At 45.7% G+C, this 20,000-nt stretch overlaps 1 protein-coding gene and 1 long non-coding RNA gene across 4 annotated transcripts in view; one reads left to right on the top strand and one right to left on the bottom strand.

Moving 5' to 3' along the window:
* LOC118400688 (AP-4 complex accessory subunit RUSC2-like) overlaps positions 1-20,000 on the top strand; it is a 64,613-nt gene that overhangs the window by 36,833 nt on the left and 7,780 nt on the right. Inside the window, exons 5-7 of the mRNA XM_052462668.1 lie at positions 9,841-10,545; positions 15,587-15,811; positions 16,116-16,286. Coding sequence (XP_052318628.1) covers positions 9,841-10,545; positions 15,587-15,811; positions 16,116-16,286 — 1,101 coding nt within the window. The remainder of the gene's footprint in view (positions 1-9,840; positions 10,546-15,586; positions 15,812-16,115; positions 16,287-20,000) is intronic.
* Positions 10,870-13,328, bottom strand: LOC127907179 (uncharacterized). 3 transcript variants are annotated; one of them, XR_008063603.1, is made up of 3 exons: positions 13,044-13,328; positions 12,513-12,984; positions 10,870-12,453 (listed from the first exon to the last, which is right to left on the bottom strand). It is a non-coding gene; the product is annotated as an uncharacterized LOC127907179 (long non-coding RNA). The 3 variants fall into 3 exon arrangements; XR_008063602.1 differs by having other exon boundaries at positions 10,870-12,807; positions 12,867-12,984; XR_008063604.1 differs by having other exon boundaries at positions 10,870-12,866; positions 12,926-12,984.

Here is a 20,000-nt window from a genome sequence, read left to right as displayed (position 1 = left end):
AACTAGTTTGGTTGTCTACGTGCTTTATGCAATATCTTTCCTTTCCATATTATGTTTGAACAGGTAAGAATCGCTGTGACGAGATATACTCTAGACATACAGTAGCCAAGATGTACAATAGCCAAGATGTACAGTAGCCAAGATGTACAGTAGCCAAGATGTTCAGTAGCCAAGATGTACAGTAGCCAAGATGTACAGTAGCCAAGATGTACAGTAGCCAAGATGTTCAGTAGCCAAGATGTACAGTAGCCAAGATGTTCAGTAGCCAAGATGTACAGTAGCCAAGATGTTCAGGGGCCAAGATGTTCAGGAGCCAAGATGTACAGTAGCCAAGATGTTCAGTAGCCAAGATGTACAGTAGCCAAGATGTTCAGGGGCCAAGATGTTCAGGAGCCAAGATGTACAGTAGCCAAGATGTACAGTAGCCAAGATGTTCAGTAGCCAAGATGTACAGTAGCCAAGATGTACAGTAGCCAAGATGTTCAGAAGCCAAGATGTACAGTAGCCAAGATGTACAGTAGCCAAGATGTACAGTAGCCAAGATGTACAGTAGCCAAGATGTACAGTAGCCAAGATGTTCAGTAGCCAAGATGTTCAGTAGCCAAGATGTACAGTAGCCAAGATGTTCAGTAGCCAAGATGTTCAGTAGCCAAGATGTACAGTAGCCAAGATGTACAGTGTATGGGAACAGAATGAAATAGTATGTGTGTATGTGAGAGTGCAGGTGGTGGTGATGATGATGATATAAACAGTAGCAGAACAGGCCTGTTCCCCCTGCTCACTGTGTTTGTCCCTTCTGAAAATAGCACTTTGGTCCTTGACGTGTCCTTTCCAGGCCTCAGGACTAAAACTACAGTGACAGAGAGTTGGAGTGTTTATCCCTGCTGATAATAAAGCTTTGGTCCTTGACGTGTCCTTTTCAGGCCTCAGGACTAAAACTAAAGTGACAGAGAGTTGGAGTGTTTATCCCTGCTGATAATAAAGCTTTGGTCCTTGACGTGTCCTTTTCAGGACTAAAGTGACAGTGTTTCGAAAGCGTTTGAAATTCCTAAGAATTTCTCTGCGGAACATTGAGTGTCAGAGGACTCCGAATGGAATGTTCTAGTAGGACAGACAGACTGGCCCAGCTGTTGCCAATGTGGGAGGGACTCCGAGAGAGCATATTAGCATATTAGTGCTTCAGTCCAATGGGAGAGAGAGAGGACCGAGGGGGGGGGAAAACACACATTCCAGTCACCCTAGAGTGGCCAAAACAGATGTACAGACACTTTGTCACAGTAAAACAGGGAGACAGCCTTTTAATTTAGGTTGAGAATATGGAGTGTTAGGAGGGCTGTGATTAAAGTCAGGGGATGTGGAGGGGTGGGGCGGGGGGAGATGTTGATCGACATAGAGCAGTGTAAGGGGAGGACTGAAGAGAGGTGAATGGAGGGATGAGGGGGGAGGTAGAGAGAGAGAGGTAGGTAGCCCAGGGCTATAACGAGGATAGAATATTTAATTAATGTCAACTAGCACAGTGTCAACGTCACTTCTGTTTATACACTGTTTGAATGTTACGAATCCAATACACTATTGGAATATATGATAATAATACAAAACAGGAGCTATTATAATATATACTGCACTGTCTGGGATTATACATATTAATGAGTGAGGGGGAGGGGGGGGGACGAGAGATGAATCATAGATGAGAGAGAAGTGGAGAAGTGGGGGATGAAAGAGGAGAGAGAGGAGGAGAGAAGGGGGATGAAAGAGGATGATAATAAGAAGTATAAAATAAGGACATAATGTTATACAGTATAAAATAAGGACATAATGTTATACAGTATAAAATAAGGACATAATGTTATACAGTATAAAATAAGGGAATCCATGAATACAGTGTATAATAAGGGCATTTAGGCGTATATACCATTTATACAGACTATGGGAGGCACACAGTACTACATAGGGCCATGACTACATGGAACTCTATTCCACAGTACTACATAGAGCCATGACTACATGGAACTCTATTCCACAGTACTACATAGAGCCATGACTACATGGAACTCTATTCCACAGTACTACATAGAGCCATGACTACATGGAACTCTATTCCACAGTACTACATAGAACCATGACTACATGGAACTCTATTCCACAGTACTACATAGAGCCATGACTACATGGAACTCTATTCCACAGTACTACATAGAGCCATGACTACATGGAACTCTATTCCACAGTACTACATAGAGCCATGACTACATGGAACTCTATTCCACAGTACTACATAGGGCCATGACTACATGGAACTCTATTCCACAGTACTACATAGAGCCATGACTACATGGAACTCTATTCCACAGTACTACATAGAGCCATGACTACATGGGAGGCACACAGTACTACATAGGGCCATGACTACATGGAACTCTATTCCACAGTACTACATAGAGCCATGACTACATGGAACTCTATTCCACAGTACTACATAGAGCCATGACTACATGGAACTCTATTCCACAGTACTACATAGGGCCATGACTACATGGAACTCTATTCCACAGTTCTACATAGAGCCATGACTACATGGAACTCTATTCCACAGTACTACATAGAGCCATGACTACATGGAACTCTATTCCACAGTACTACATAGAGCCATGACTACATGGAACTCTATTCCACAGTACTACATAGAGCCATGACTACATGGAACTCTATTCCACAGTACTACATAGGGCCATGACTACATGGAACTCTATTCCACAGTACTACATAGAGCCATGACTACATGGAACTCTATTCCACAGTACTACATAGGGCCATGACTACATGGAACTCTATTCCACAGTACTACATAGGGCCATGACTACATGGAACTCTATTCCACAGTACTACATAGAGCCATGACTACATGGAACTCTATTCCACAGTACTACATAGAGCCATGACTACATGGAACTCTATTCCACAGTACTACATAGAGCCATGACTACATGGAACTCTATTCCACAGTACTACATAGGGCCATGACTACATGGAACTCTATTCCACAGTACTACATAGGGCCATGACTACATGGAACTCTATTCCACAGTACTACATAGAGACATGACTACATGGTACTCTACTCCACAGTACTACATAGAGACATGACTACATGGTACTCTACTCCACAGTACTACATAGGGCCATGACTACATGGAACTCTATTCCACAGTACTACATAGAGCCATGACTACATGGAACTCTATTCCACAGTACTACATAGAGCCATGACTACATGGTACTCTATTCCACAGTACTACATAGAGCCATGACTACATGGAACTCTATTCCACAGTACTACATAGAGCCATGACTACATGGAACTCTATTCCACAGTACTACATAGAGCCATGACTACATGGAACTCTATTCCACAGTACTACATAGAGCCATGACTACATGGAACTCTATTCCACAGTACTACATAGAGCCATGACTACATGGAACTCTATTCCACAGTACTACATAGGGCCATGACTACATGGAACTCTATTCCACAGTACTACATAGAGCCATGACTACATGGAACTCTATTCCACAGTACTACATAGAGCCATGACTACATGGAACTCTATTCCACAGTACTACATAGAGCCATGTCTACATGGAACTCTGTTCCACAGTACTACATAGGGCCATGACTACATGGAACTCTATTCCACAGTACTACATAGGGCCATGACTACATGGAACTCTATTCCACAGTACAACATAGGGCCATGACTACATGGAACTCTATTCCACAGTACTACATAGAGCCATGACTACATGGAACTCTATTCCACAGTACTACATAGAGCCATGACTACATGGAACTCTATTCCACAGTACTACATAGAGCCATGACTACATGGAACTCTATTCCACAGTACTACATAGGGCCATGACTACATGGAACTCTATTCCACAGTACTACATAGGGCCATGACTACATGGAACTCTATTCCACAGTACTACATAGGGCCATGACTACATGGAACTCTATTCCACAGTACTACATAGAGCCATGACTACATGGAACTCTATTCCACAGTACTACATAGAGCCATGACTACATGGAACTCTATTCCACAGTACTACATAGGGCCATGACTACATGGAACTCTATTCCACAGTACTACATAGAGCCATGACTACATGGAACTCTATTCCACAGTACTACATAGAGCCATGACTACATGGAACTCTATTCCACAGTACTACATAGAGCCATGACTACATGGAACTCTATTCCACAGTACTACATAGAGCCATGACTACATGGAACTCTATTCCACAGTACTACATAGAGCCATGACTACATGGAACTCTATTCCACAGTACTACATAGGGCCATGACTACATGGAACTCTATTCCACAGTACTACATAGAGCCATGACTACATGGAACTCTATTCCACAGTACTACATAGAGCCATGACTACATGGAACTCTATTCCACAGTACTACATAGAGCCATGTCTACATGGAACTCTGTTCCACAGTACTACATAGGGCCATGACTACATGGAACTCTATTCCACAGTACTACATAGGGCCATGACTACATGGAACTCTATTCCACAGTACAACATAGGGCCATGACTACATGGAACTCTATTCCACAGTACTACATAGAGCCATGACTACATGGAACTCTATTCCACAGTACTACATAGAGCCATGACTACATGGAACTCTATTCCACAGTACTACATAGAGCCATGACTACATGGAACTCTATTCCACAGTACTACATAGGGCCATGACTACATGGAACTCTATTCCACAGTACTACATAGGGCCATGACTACATGGAACTCTATTCCACAGTACTACATAGGGCCATGACTACATGGAACTCTATTCCACAGTACTACATAGAGCCATGACTACATGGAACTCTATTCCACAGTACTACATAGAGCCATGACTACATGGAACTCTATTCCACAGTACTACATAGAGCCATGACTACATGGAACTCTATTCCACAGTACTCTATAGAGCCATGACTACATGGAACTCTATTCCACAGTACTACATAGAGACATGACTACATGGAACTCTATTCCACAGTACTACATAGAGACATGACTACATGGAACTCTATTCCACAGTACTACATAGAGACATGACTACATGGAACTCTATTCCACAGTACTACATAGAGACATGACTACATGGAACTCTATTCCACAGTACTACATAGAGCCATGACTACATGGAACTCTATTCCACAGTACTACATAGAGCCATGACTACATGGAACTCTATTCCACTGTACTACATAGAGACATGACTACACGGAACTCTATTCCACAGTACTACATAGGGCCATGACTACATGGAACTCTATTATTCCACAGTACTACATAGAGCCATGACTACATGGAACTCTATTCCACAGTACTACATAGAGCCGTGACTACATGGAACTCTATTCCACAGTACTACATAGAGCCATGACTACATGGAACTCTATTCCACAGTACTACATAGAGCCATGACTACATGGAACTCTATTCCACAGTACAACATAGAGCCATGACTACATGGAACTCTATTCCACAGTACTACATAGAGCCATGACTACATGGAACTCTATTCCACATCAAGTAACTCATGCAAGCAGTAAAATTACATTTAAAAAACAAATGAAAAAACACCTTATGGAACAGAGGGGACTGTGAAGCAACACAAACATTGGCACACACACACACACACACACACACACACACACACACACACACACACACACACACACACACACACACACACACACACACACACACACACACACACACACACACACACACACACACGATAACATACACATGGATTTAGTACTGTAGATATGTGGTAGTGGTCCCCAGGAAGAGTAGCTGCTGCTTTGGCAGGAACTAATGGGGATCCATAATAAACCCCAAGAAGAGTAGCTGCTGCCTTGGCAGGAACTAATGGGGATCCATAATAAACCCCAGGAAGAGTAGCTGCTGCTTTGGCAGGAACTAATGGGGATCCATAATAAACCCCAAGAAGAGTAGCTGCTGCTTTGGCAGGAACTAATGGGGATCCATAATAAACCCCAGGAAGAGTAGCTGCTGCTTTGGCAGGAACTAATGGGGATCCATAATAAATACAAATACAATATTCGGGGGGGTATTTCGAAATGCAGACGGTATTATTTTTCAGCACCATTTGTGGTTGGCGGGACCCACGCTTCGCAGGGGCTGCAGGGGAGGCTCCTCAGAGGAGGAAGGGGAGGACCATCCTTCTAAATATAAATATCTTACAAATAAAAACAGTAAAGCGTTAAAAAAGTTTTACTTTTTTAGATAAAACTATAAAACTATAAACTATAAAACTATAAACTATAAACTATAAACTATAAACTATAAAACTATAAACTATAAAACTATAAACTATAAACTATAAAACTATAAACTATAAACTATAAAACTATAAACTATAAACTATAAACTAAACTATACAACTATAAAACTATAAACTATAAAACTATACAACTATAAACTATAAAACTATAAACTATAAACTATAAAACTATAAAACTATAAACTATAAACTATAAACTATAAACTAAACTATACAACTATAAAACTATAAACTATAAAACTATACAACTATAAACTATAAAACTATAAACTATAAACTATAAAACTATAAAACTATAAACTATAAACTATAAACTATAAACTATAAACTATAAAACTATAAAACTATAAACTATAAACTATAAACTATAAACTATAAAACTATAAACTATAAACTATAAAACTATAAACTATAAACTATAAAACTATAAACTATAAAACTATAAACTATAAAACTATAAACTATAAAACTATAAACTATAAACTATAAAACTATAAACTATAAACTATAAAACTATAAACTATAAACTATAAACTATAAAACTATAAACTATAAAACTATAAACTATAAAACTATAAAACTATAAAACTATAAACTATAAAACTATAAACTGTAAAACTATAAACTATAAAACTATAAACTATAAAACTATAAACTATAAAACTATAAACTATAAACTATAAAACTATAAACTATAAACTATAAAACTATAAACTATAAACTATAAACTATAAAACTATAAACTATAAAACTATAAACTATAAAACTATAAAACTATAAACTATAAAACTATAAAACTATAAAACTATAAAACTATAAACTATAAAACTATAAAACTATAAACTGTAAAACTATAAAACTATAAAACTATAAACTATAAACTATAAAACTATAAACTGTAAAACTATAAACTATAAAACTATAAACTATAAACTATAAACTATAAAACTATAAAACTATAAAACTATAAAACTATAAACTATAAACTATAAAACTATAAAACTACACTAAATATATTCACACGTCACCAAATAGTTTATTAAAACACACTTTTGCGATGAAGGTCTGCAGTTGTCTCAACAGAACTCTGTAGCGCCATGGTGTAGCCGGAGGATAGCTAGCTTCCGTCATCCTCTGGGTACATTGACTTCAATACAAAACCGAGGAGGCTCATGGTTTTTACCCTCTTCCACAGACTTACACAGTAATTAAGACAGGTTGGAGGACTACCTCTGGAAGTTCTCCAACCTATCAGAGCTCTTGCAGCATGAACTGATATGTTGTCCAACCAAACAAATGATCAGAGAATGAATCTAGTACTGAAATCTTAAGCTACAGCTAGTTAGTTGAACAGTTTTGAACTAATTAATTTCTTCCAAAATTAAGTAGAAGCAAGAGAGAGAGAGAGAGAGGGGGAGCTAGCTATATTTTGTAGAATATATTTTTCACTTTCACTTAGCTAGCGAATGCAGCTAGCTAGTTTAGCCTATCCAAACACCCGGCTAAAACAGAGAGGGATGCTATCTATGTTAGTAACCTGGCTATGGTTATCCAACACTGGAACTCTTCCAAGTCAAGGTAAACTTTTGGTTGTATTAATTTATTGGTACCGGAGCCCACCAGTGTAACTGCTAAACTGCTTGCTGACTGTACACTACTGCATGATTGTAACAGGTTTACTAACGCGTTAGTTCTAGTAGCTATGTTGACTAATGACGTTAATATGGTGAAAACGGTGTAGGCTGTGTGTAGCTGTTATGGTATTGAAGTTTGGCCTCGGAAAGGTTTATTCCCCTGGTCACAGGCAGTTGTTGTATTGTATGCTGAAGTCCACACGCGAAAGGAAAAGGTGAGAGCAGGAGAGAGCGTAGATGCGAGAAGGTATTATTTATACAACGAGCAAAGTGATCATGCGGTTTACGTTATTTGTGGCTGTGTTTGCGTGTAATCAAGGGTGTGTTGATTCCACTGATTCTGTTGACAAAAAAAAACATTTCTTAAACAGAGGATAAACGAGGATAAACATACCTGAATATTTCCAATAGAAACTCTCGTTAAACCCTAGATCACCTAGATGCAGTCTGTCACCTTGATGACTCTAATTTCTTTCTACCTGTGCACCTACGTTGTGAACTTTAAATCGTAGGCTAGGTTGTAGCAACGTCATGATGGTTATTGGGAAAATTCTAGTATCATGTAATAGCCTAAACCAAACCAAGCTAATGATGCCTACAGGGAGAGATGAGCTGGCTAAAAACCCTTAGCTGGATAATCGATTCATTCATGAAATAGGAGAGGAAGGGAGGAGAGGGAGAGGAAGGGAGGAGAGGGAGAGAGAGAGGAAGGAGGGAGAGGGGAAGGGAGGAGACGAAGAGAGGGAGAGATTTTTTTCCAGTCAGAGGACAGTACTCATGACTCAATACTGCCTCTGTGGCTGAGATGTGTTACTGCATCCAGGCTGACTGACATTCCATGGCAGAGCATAAACAGCTTGCGCAATGTTGCTGCTGATGTCACACACACCCCCGTTGCTCACGCAGCGACCAGATCGAAGAATACAACACACACACACACTGACACGCTACAGTACATGCTCACACACTGATACGGATACACAGAGAGACAGAAAGAAGAGAATACTGGGAAAAAGGCTGTTCTTTGGTGTTTCTGCTTTAGGACAGACTGACGCAGTATTCTCCAGGTGTGTGTGTGTGTGTGTGTGTGTGTGTGTGTGTGTGTGTGTGTGTGTGTGTGTGTGTGTGTGTGTGTGTGTGTGTGTGTGTGTGTGTGTGTGTGTGTGTGCCTGCCTGCCTATCACAGTATACTGTGTCTCTAGTTACAAGGCAGTCTGGGCTGTATGTGATCAGGACTATCAGTCTGTTGATACTAGCAGCTTTCTGGGCAATTTGTGTTTGTCTCTGTGGATCAATTCAACTTAACCTTCATTTTCCCTACATGTTCATTCATTTGTAATACAGACTGTGTAATGGCTGATACAGTTCCTGCGTTATCAGTTATTATCAGGGAATAACACATGCTTTGTAAATTATGATGACAGAGCTAAAATTGAGAATTGTGCCAAGAGAAATGGGTTAACCTTTACTGACCTTGTCTCTCTCTCTTTCTTTCTTTCTTTCTTTCTTTCTTTCTTTCTTTCTTTCTTTCTTTCTTTCTTTCTTTCTTTCTTTCTTTCTTTCTTTCTTTCTTTCTTTCTTTCTTTCTCTCTTTCTTTCTTTCTTTCTTTCTTTCTTTCTTTCTTTCTTTCTTTCTTTCTTTCTTTCTTTCTTTCTTTCTTTCTTTCTTTCTTTCTTTCTCTCTTTCTTTCTTTCTTTCTTTCTTTCTTTCTTTCGTTCTCTCTCTCTCTTTCTCTCTTTCTTTCTTTCTTTCTTTCTTTCTTTCTTTCTTTCTTTCTTTCTTTCTTTCTTTCAGGTGGTCTCTCCAGCTCTTCGTGCAGCTCTGCTGTTGTCCGCTACACTAAAGACCAGCGTCCTACCACCCTCCCCATTCAACCCTTCACCTTCCACCACCAGTTCTCCAAGCTGTCCCAGCCCATTCTTCCCCTGCTGACGGGCTACGTTTCTGGGATGCAGGCGCGGGGTGGAGGGCCTTCTGGAGGTCCAGAGGGGTCTGATGGAGTCGACGACGACCGATGGGAAGACTCTTTGCGTCAGAGTGGGGGTACGATGGGTGCGATGGTATCAGCGGTGGCTCCGCTCGGCCCTGGCTCTGTCCGGCCCTCGCCGCTGGGTAGCTATTCCCCCGTCCGTCTCCAGGGGCTGACCACTTCCTGTTCTACCTGCACCCCCAGCCCCCAGACTCCTCGCAGCCTCTCCTGCCCCCTGTCGGCCGAGCTCCTGCCCCTCCACCATACCCATCCACCACCAGTACGACTGGCGGCTGCCCCTCTGCCTCCCACTCCTCCACCTCCGCCCCAGGGGGTGAAGCGGGGTGCGGTGCCCCCCATGCTGCCTCCGGTCCAGGGCCAGGTGCAGGGTCAGTGTCACCAGCACTACCACCGTGGGACCCTCCCCGTCCTGCCGGTCGTGCTCCAGGACAGTGAGATTTCACTGCAATACGAGGAGACGTCAGACTCTGTGGAGGGGAGCAGAGGACCAGGGTGCACGACACAACATGGTAGGTGTCTCTGTCTCAGTGCGGTCCGGTCAGGAGTTGTCATGGATGTGGTGGTATCAGTGAGGTTGTTGGATTATGGGTTGGCCAGTCCTGCCCCCTCGTGTCTCCTACTGGTTTCTTTCAGTCTTTTTTCTTATTTTATTTCTGTTGTACGTTATTTGTTTGCGGTCAACTCACCTCTTATGGTGATTTAACAGACATACTGTAGTCATGGTGATTTAACAGATATACTGTAGTCATGGTGATTTAACAGATATACTATAGTCATGGTGATTTAACAGATATACTGTTATATACTGTAGTCAGGGTGATTTAACAGATGTACTGTAGTCATGGTGATTTAACAGATATACTGTTGTATACTGTTGTCATGGTGATTTAACAGATATACTGTAGTCATGGTGCTTTAATAGATATAATGTTATATACTGTAGTCAGGGTGATTTAACAGATATACTGTTTTTACTGTAGTCAGGGTGATTTAACAGATATACTGTAGTCATGGTGATTTAACAGATATACTGTAGTCAGGGTAATTTAACAGATATACTGTAGTCAGGGTAATTTAATAGATATACTGTTATATACTGTAGTCAGGGTGATTTAACAGATATACTGTTATATACTGTAGTCATGGTGATTTAACAGATATACTGTTGTATACTGTTGTCATGGTGATTTAACAGATATACTGTAGTCATGGTGCTTTAATAGATATAATGTTATATACTGTAGTCAGGGTGATTTAACAGATATACTGTTTTTACTGTAGTCAGGGTGATTTAACAGATATACTGTAGTCATGGTGATTTAACAGATATACTGTAGTCATGGTGATTTAACAGATATACTGTAGTCAGGGTAATTTAACAGATATACTGTAGTCAGGGTAATTTAATAGATATACTGTTATATACTGTAGTCAGGGTGATTTAACAGATATACTGTTATATACTGTAGTCATGGTGATTTAACAGATATACTGTAGTCAGGGTGATTTAACAGATATACTGTAGTCATGGTGATTTAACAGATATACTGTTATATACTGTAGTCAGGGTGATTTAACAGATATACTGTAGTCATGGTGATTTAACAGATACACTGTTATATACTGTAGTCAGGGTGATTTAACAGATATACTGTAGTCATGGTGATTTAACAGATACACTGTTATATACTGTAGTCAGGGTGATTTAACAGATATACTGTAGTCATGGTGATTTAACAGATATACTGTTATATACTGTAGTCGGGGTGATTTAACAGATATACTGTAGTCATGGTGATTTAACAGATATACTGTAGTCAGGGTGATTTAACAGACATACTGTAGTCATGGTGATTTAACAGATATACTGTAGTCATGGTGATTTAACAGATATACTATAGTCATGGTGATTTAACAGATATACTGTTATATACTGTAGTCAGGGTGATTTAACAGATGTACTGTAGTCATGGTGATTTAACAGATATACTGTAGTCAGGGTGATTTAACAGATATACTGTTTTTACTGTAGTCAGGGTGATTTAATAGATATACTGTTATATACTGTAGTCATGGTGATTTAACAGATATACTGTAGTCAGGGTGATTTAACAGATATACTGTTATATACTGTAGTCAGGGTGATTTAACAGATATACTGTAGTCATGGTGATTTAACAGATACACTACTCTCTTAGTGACTCTCGTCTTTCTTTTTCTTCTTATCCATAATCATTTCTTATTCTTATCCCCTGCCTTCTACCATGTACACTCACCCCATCTCTCTCATTTCCTCAACCTTCCTCTTCATCTGCCTCCTACCATGTACACTCACCCCATCTCTCTCATTTCCTCAACCTTCCTCTTCATCTGCCTTCTACCATGTACACTCACCCCATCTCTCTCATTTCCTCAACCTTCCTCTTCCTCTGCCTTCTACCATGTACACTCACCCCATCTCTCTCATTTCCTCAACCTTCCTCTTCATCTGCCTTCTACCATGTACACTCACCCCATCTCTCTCATTTCCTCAACCTTCCTCTTCCTCTGCCTTCTACCATGTACACTCACCCCATCTCTCTCATTTCCTCAACCTTCCTCTTCCTCTGCCTTCTACCATGTACACTCACCCCATCTCTCTCATTTCCTCAACCTTCCTCTTCATCTGCCTTCTACCATGTACACTCACCCCATCTCTCTCATTTCCTCAACCTTCCTCTTCATCTGCCTTCTACCATGTACACTCACCCCATCTCTCTCATTTCCTCAACCTTCCTCTTCATCTGCCTTCTACCATGTACACTCACCCCATCTATCTCATTTCCTCAACCTTCCTCTTCCTCTGCCTTCTACCATGTACACTCACCCCATCTCTCTCATTTCCTCAACCTTCCTCTTCATCTGCCTTCTACCATGTACACTCACCCCATCTCTCTCATTTCCTCAACCTTCCTCTTCCTCTGCCTTCTACCATGTACACTCACCCCATCTCACTCATTTTCTCAACCTTCCTCTTCATCTGCCTTCTACCATGTACACTCACCCCATCTCTCTCATTTCCTCAACCTTCCTCTTCCTCTGCCTTGTACCATGTACACTTTGTCGACCTCTCTCTCCTCATTTAATCTTGCTTTCCCCAATCCTCCACATGATAACCAACCTCTCTCATCTCCCTGTCTACCATCACCCCTCTTTTGGCTCCTCTTTTCACACCCACTTCGTCATCCCCCCGTCACCCCGTCCCCTCCGCCCATCCTCCCCCCGTCCCCTCCGCCCATCCTCCCCCCGTCCCCTCCGCCCATCCTCCCCCGTCACCCCGTCCCCTCCACCCATCCTCCCCCGTCCCCTCCGCCCATCCTCCCCCCGTCACCCCGTCCCCTCCGCCCATCCTCCCCCTCCGTCCCCTCCGCCCATCCTCCCCCCCGTCCCCTCCGCCCATCCTCCCCCTCCGTCCCCTCCGCCCATCTCCCCCCGTCCCCTCCGCCCATCCTCCCCCGTCCCCTCCGCCCATCCTCCCCCTCCGTCCCCTCCGCCCATCCTCCCCCGTCCCCTCCGCCCATCCTCCCCCTACGTCCCCTCCGCCCATCCCTCCCCTGTCCCCTCCGCCCATCCCCCCCGTCCCCTCCGCCCATCCTCCCCCTCCGCCCATCCTCCCCCTCCGCCCATCCTCCCCCTCCGTCCCCTCCGCCCATCTCCCCCCGTCCCCTCCGCCCATCCTCCCCCTCCGCCCATCCTCCCCCGTCCCCTCCGCCCATCCTCCCCCGTCCCCTCCGCCCATCCTCCCCCTCCGCCCATCCTCCCCCGTCCCCTCCGCCCATCCTCTCCCCGTCCCCTCCGCCCATCCTCCCCCGTCCCCTCCGCCCATCCTCCCCCGTCCCCTCCGCCCATCCTCCCCTGTCCCCTCCGCCCATCCTCCCCCGTCCCCTCCGCCCATCCTCCCCTGTCCCCTCCGCCCATCCTCCCCCGTCCCCTCCGCCCATCCTCCCCCTGTCCCCTCCGCCCATCCTCCCCCTCCGCCCATCCTCCCCCGTCCCCTCCGCCCATCCTCCCCCGTCCCCTCCGCCCATCCTCCCCCTCCGCCCATCCTCCCCCGTCCCCTCCGCCCATCCTCCCCTGTCCCCTCCGCCCATCCTCCCCCCCGTCCCCTCCGCCCATCCTCCCCTGTCCCCTCCGCCCATCCTCCCCCGTCCCCTCCGCCCATCTCGCCCCGTCCCCTCCGCCCATCCTCCGCCCATCCTCCCCCGTCCCCTCCGCCCATCCTCCCCCGTCCCCTCCGCCCATCCTCCCCCGCCCATCCTCCCCCCGTCCCCTCCGCCCATCCTCCCCCGCCCATCCTCCCTCCGCCCCCTCCGCCCATCCTCCCCTCCGCCCATCCTCCCCCGTCCCCTCCGCCATCCTCCCCCGTCCCCTCCGCCCATCCTCCCCCGTCCCCTCCGCCCATCTCCCCCCGTCCCCTCCGCCCATCCTCCCCGTCCCTCCACCCATCCTCCTCTGTCCCCTCCGCCCCATCCTCCCCCGCCCATCCTCCCCCGTCCCCTCGCCCATCCTCCCCCCCCCGTCCCCTCCGCCCATCCTCCCCCGTCCCCCTCCGCCCATCCTCCCCCGTCCCCTCCGCCATCCTCCCCCCGTCCCCTCCGCCCATCCTCCCCCGTCCCCTCCGCCCATCCTCCCCCGTCCCCTCCGCCCATCCTCCCCGTCCCCTCCGCCCATCCTCCCCTGTCCCCTCCGCCCATCCTCCCCGTCCCCTCCGCCCATCCTCCCCCGTCCCCTCCGCCCATCCTCCCCGTCCCCTCCGCCCATCCTCCCCCCGTCCCCTCCGCCCATCCTCCTCTGTCCCCTCCGCCCATCCTCCCCCGCCCATCTTCCCCCTGTCCCCTCCGCCCATCCTCCCCGTCCCCTCCCCCATCCTCCCCCCGTCCCCTCCGCCCATCCTCCCCCCGTCCCCTCCGCCCATCCTCCCTCTGTCCCCTCCGCCCATCCTCCCTCCGCCCATCCTCCCCCGTCCCCTCCACCCATCTCCCCCGTCCCCTCCGCCCATCCTCCCCCGTCCCCTCCGCCCATCCTCCCCCGTCCCCTCCGCCCATCCTCCTCTGTCCCCTCCGCCCATCCTCCCCCCCGCCCATCCTCCCCCGTCCCCTCCGCCCATCCTCCCCCGTCCCCTCCGCCCATCCTCCCCCTGTCCCCTCCGCCATCTCTCCCCGTCCCCTCCGCCCATCCTCCCCCCGTCCCCTCCGCCCATCCTCCCCCTCCGTCCCCTCCGCCCATCCTCCCCCGTCCCCTCCGCCCATCCTCCCCCGTCCCCTCCGCCCATCCTCCCCCGTCCCCTCCGCCCATCCTCCCCCCGTCCCCTCCGCCCATCCTCCCCCGTCCCCTCCGCCCATCCTCCCCCCGTCCCCTCCGCCCATCCTCCTCTGTCCCCTCCGCCCATCCTCCCCCGCCCATCTTCCCCCTGTCCCCTCCGCCCATCCTCCCCCCGTCCCCTCCGCCCATCCTCCCCCTGTCCCCTCCGCCCATCCTCCCCCTGTCCCCTCCGCCCATCCTCCCCCACAGGACACCACCTCTCTCCCCAGACTCTGAAATGGAGGGAGTATCGTCGTAGGAACCCCCTGGGGGTGGAGAGGTGCTCCTCTGGGGGATCAGGCGTACCTGCCCTATCAGGCAGTCTGGATGGGAATGGTCGTCGGGGCGTGGCCAGGGGACAGCGAATCACACGACGGAATGTGTTTGACTTCCCTCCGGCCTCTAGTGGCCACGCCCCCCTGGGACGACTCAATGGTGCACATATACTATGTGTGTGTGTGTGTGTGTGTGTGTGTGTGTGTGTGTGTGTGTGTGTGTGTGTGTGTGTGTGTGTGTGTGTGTGTGTGTGTGTGTGTGTGTGTGTTTCTGTGTGTGTGTGTTTCTGTGTGTGCATGGTAAGGTGTGTTCTGTGTGTGCATGGTAAGGTGTGGTTCAGTGTGTGTGTGTGCATGGTAAGGTGTGTGTGTGTGCGTGCATGCATGGTAAGGTGTGTGTGTGTGTGTGTGTGTGTGTGTGTGTGTGTGTGTGTTTTTCTCATCCCTCCCATGTGTGTTCTCAGGCCAGTCTGTGAAGCAGCTGCAGCAGTACTACAGTGACTTCCTGCCAGACTACTTCTCCCTGACGGAGCGTCCTCCAGACGAGTTCTGTCTCTCTCCTGACGCCTCCTCTTCGTCATCGTCCTCCACTTCCTCACAATCCCACATCTCTGTGAACCTGCAGCAGAAGAGAGGTGTGGTGTAGTATAAACCATGCATTCGGAAAGTATTCAGACCCCTTGACTTTTTCCACATTTTGTTACATTACAGCTTTAATCTAAACATTTTTTTTTTTAAAGGTCAAGGGTCCTTTGACAAATTTACAACCCCCCCCTCCCCCTTATTTACATAAGGATTCAGACCCCTTACTATGAAACTCGAAATTGAGCTCGGGTGCATCCTGTTTCCATTGATCATCCTTGAGATGTTCCTACAACTTGATTGAAGACCAACTATGCTAAATTAAATGGTTTGGACATTATTTGGAAATGCACACAAAAGGCACCTAAAATACTATTTTTACCAAAAGGCACCTAAAGACTCTCAGACCATGAGAAACAAGATTCTCTGGTCTGATGAAACCAAGATTGAACACTTTGACCTGTATGCCAAGTGTCCCGTCTGGCACCGTCCCTACGGTGAAGCATGGTGGTGGCAGCATCATCATGCTGTGGGGGTGTTTTTCAGCGGCTGGGACTGGGAGACTAGTCAGGATCGAGGCAAAGATGAACAGAGCAAAGTACAGAGAGATCCTTGATGAAAACCTGCTCCGGAGCGCTCAGGACCTCAGACCGGTGTGTTGTTTCACCTTCCAACAGGACAACGACCCTAAGCACACAGCCAAGACAATGCAGGTGTGGCTTTGGACAAGTCTCTGAATGTCCTTGAGTGGCCCTGCCAGAGCCCGGACTTGAACCCGATGGAGAGACCTGAAAATAGCTGTCCAGCGACGCTCCCCATCCAACCTGACAGAATTTGAGAGGCTCTGCAGAGAAGAATGGGAGAAACTCCCCAAATACAGGTGTGCGAAGCTTGTAGCGTCATACCCAAGAAGACACGAGGCTGTAAACGCTGCCAAAGGTGCTTTAACAAAGTACTGAGTAATGGGTCTGAATACTAATGTAAATGTGATATTTGATTTTTTTTTAAACATTTTATATTAAAAAAATGTAAAAAATTATAACTATTTTTGCTTTGTCATTATGGAGTATTGTGTGTACTGTATATTGAGGGGGAAAAAACTATTGAATCTGTTTTAAAATAAGGCTGTAATGTACCAAAATGTGGAAAATGTCAAGGGGTCAGAATACTTTCCGAAGGCACTGTATGTTTGTGCTTGTGACATCAGGATATAATAGCATATATTTACTTTCCTTGACTGTGGTACTGAACACCGCAGTATGTTAAGTGTAGTCTTTATCTCTCCCTGGCTCCCTCTTTCTATCAATTTCAATTCAATTTCAATTTAAGGGGGTTTATTGGCATGGGAAGCCTGTCTTCTCTTGACAGCCAGGTCTGCCTGTAGTCAAAGCTTTCCTTAATTTTGGGTCAGTCACAGTGGTCAGGTATTCTGCCGCTGTGTACTCTCTGTTTAGGGCCAAATAGCATTCTAGTTTACTCTGTTTTTTTGTCCTATTCTTTCCAACGTGTCATGTAATTATCTTGTTGTTTACTCATGATTTGGTTAGGTCTAATTGTGCTGCTCTCCTGACCAGCTTGCTTTAGGGGACTCTTCTCCAGTTTCGTTCCTCTGTCGCTGATGGCTTTGTTATAGAAGGTTTGGGAATCACTTCCTTTTAGGTGGTTGCACAATTTAACGGCTCTTTTCTGGATTTGGATAATTAGAGGGTATCGGCCTAACTCTGCTCTGCATGCGTTATTTGGTGTTTTACGTTGTACACTGAGGATATTTTTGGTGTTTGTCCCATTTTGTGAATTCTTGGTTGGTAAGCGGACCCCAAACCTCACAACAATAAAGGTTGATTCAAGTATTTTTAGCCAGATTCTAATTGGTATGTCAAATTTGATGTTCCTTTTGATCGTCCACACCTTTGTGGAAGTTACCTGTGGCGCTGATGTTTAGGCCGAGGTATGTATAGTTTTTTTGTGTGCTCTAGGGCAACAGTGTCTAGGTGGAAATTGGGTTCGGGGCAACTGGACCTTTTTTGGAACAACATTATTTTTGTCTTACTGAGATTTACTGTCAGGGCCCAGGTCTGACAGAATCTGTGCAGAAGATATAGGTGCTGCTGTAGGCCCACCTTGGTTAAGTACTGTGTGCTGTGTTTCTAATGCAGGTTTTGGTTTGTTAAAGTGTTTTATTGATAGTACTTGGTAGTAATAGTCCATTCAGTTCATTTTTTCCCACTAAAATCAAATGTATTTATAAAGCCCTTCTTACATCAGCTGATATCTCAAAGTGCTGTACAGAAACCCAGCCTAAAACCCCAAACAGCAAGCAATGCAGGTGTAGAAGCATGGTGGTTAGGAAAAATTCCCTAGAAAGGCCAAAACCTAGGAAGAAACCTAGAGAAGAACCAGGCTATGAGGGGTGGCCAGTCCTCTTCTGGCTGTGCCGGGTGGAGATTATAACAGAACATGGCCAAGATGTTTAAATGTTCATAAATGACCAGCAGGGTCAAATAATAATAATCACAGTAGTTGTCGAGGGTGTAACAGGTCAGCACTTCAGGAGTAAATGTCAGTTGGCTTTTCATAGCCGATCATTCAGAGTGTCTCTACTGCCCTTGCTGTCTCTCTAGAGAGTTGAAAACAGCAGGTCTGGGACAGGTAGCACATCCGGTGAACAGGTCAGGGTTCCATAGCCGCAGGCAGAACAGTTGAAACTGGAGCAGCAGCACGGCCAGGTGGACTGGGGACAGCAAGGAGTCATCAGGACAGGTAGTCGTGAGGCATGGTCCTAGGGCTCAGGTCCTCCTCAAAGAAAGAAAGAAAGAAAGAAAGAAAGAAAGAAAGAAAGAAAGAAAGAAAGAAACAAAGAAACAAAGAAAGAAACAAAAAAGAAAGAAACAAAAAAAGAAAGAAAGAAAGAAAGAAAGAAAGAAAGAAAGAAAGAAAGAAACAAAGAAAGAAACAAAGAGAGAAAGGGAGAAAGAGAGAATTATGGAGAGCACACTTAAATTCACACAGGCCACCGGATAAGACAGGAGAAATACTCCAGATATAACAGACTGACCCTAGCCCCCCGACACATAAACTACTACAGCACAAATACTGGAGGCTGAGACAGGAGGGGTCGGGAGACACTGTGGCCCCATCCGAGGACACCCCCGGACAGGGCCAAACAGGCAGGATATAAACCCACCCACTTTGCCAAAGCACAACCCCCACACCGCTAGAGGGATATCTTCAACCACCAACTTACCATCCTGAGACAAGGCCAAGTATAGCCCACAAAGATCTCTGCCACAGCACAACCCAAGGGGGGAAGATCACGTCAGTGACTCAACCCACTCAAGTGACGCACCCCTCCTAGGGATGGCATGGAAGAGCACCTCACTACCTCTCTCTCTCTCTCTCTCTCTCTCTCTCTCTCTCTCTCTCTCTTTCTCTCTCTCACTACTTCTCTCTCTCACTACCGCTCTCTCTCTCTCACTATCTCTCTCTCACTATCTCTCTCTCTCGCGATCTGTCTTTTCTCTCTCCTGTAATCTCTCTCTGAGTGTCACTAGGTCTTTGATCTTGGTCCTTCCACTAGACCCCACTAACTCCCACTAGTGACTCTGAACTCCTAAACCAATATCCACAAAATATGATAAAGATACAGTGCCTGCAGAATAGTATTCACACCCCTTGACTTTTTCCACATTTTATTGTTGTTACAAAGTGGGATTAAAATGTATTTAATTGTCCTTTTTTTGTGTTTTTTTGAACATGTTGCTTTGCTC

Source organism: Oncorhynchus keta, chromosome 14 (assembly GCF_023373465.1).
Source record: "Oncorhynchus keta strain PuntledgeMale-10-30-2019 chromosome 14, Oket_V2, whole genome shotgun sequence".
In the NCBI taxonomy this organism is placed as follows: Eukaryota; Metazoa; Chordata; class Actinopteri; order Salmoniformes; family Salmonidae; genus Oncorhynchus; species Oncorhynchus keta.
Note: the sequence above shows the minus strand (reverse complement) of the source record. Positions and strands in the feature narration are given on the sequence as shown.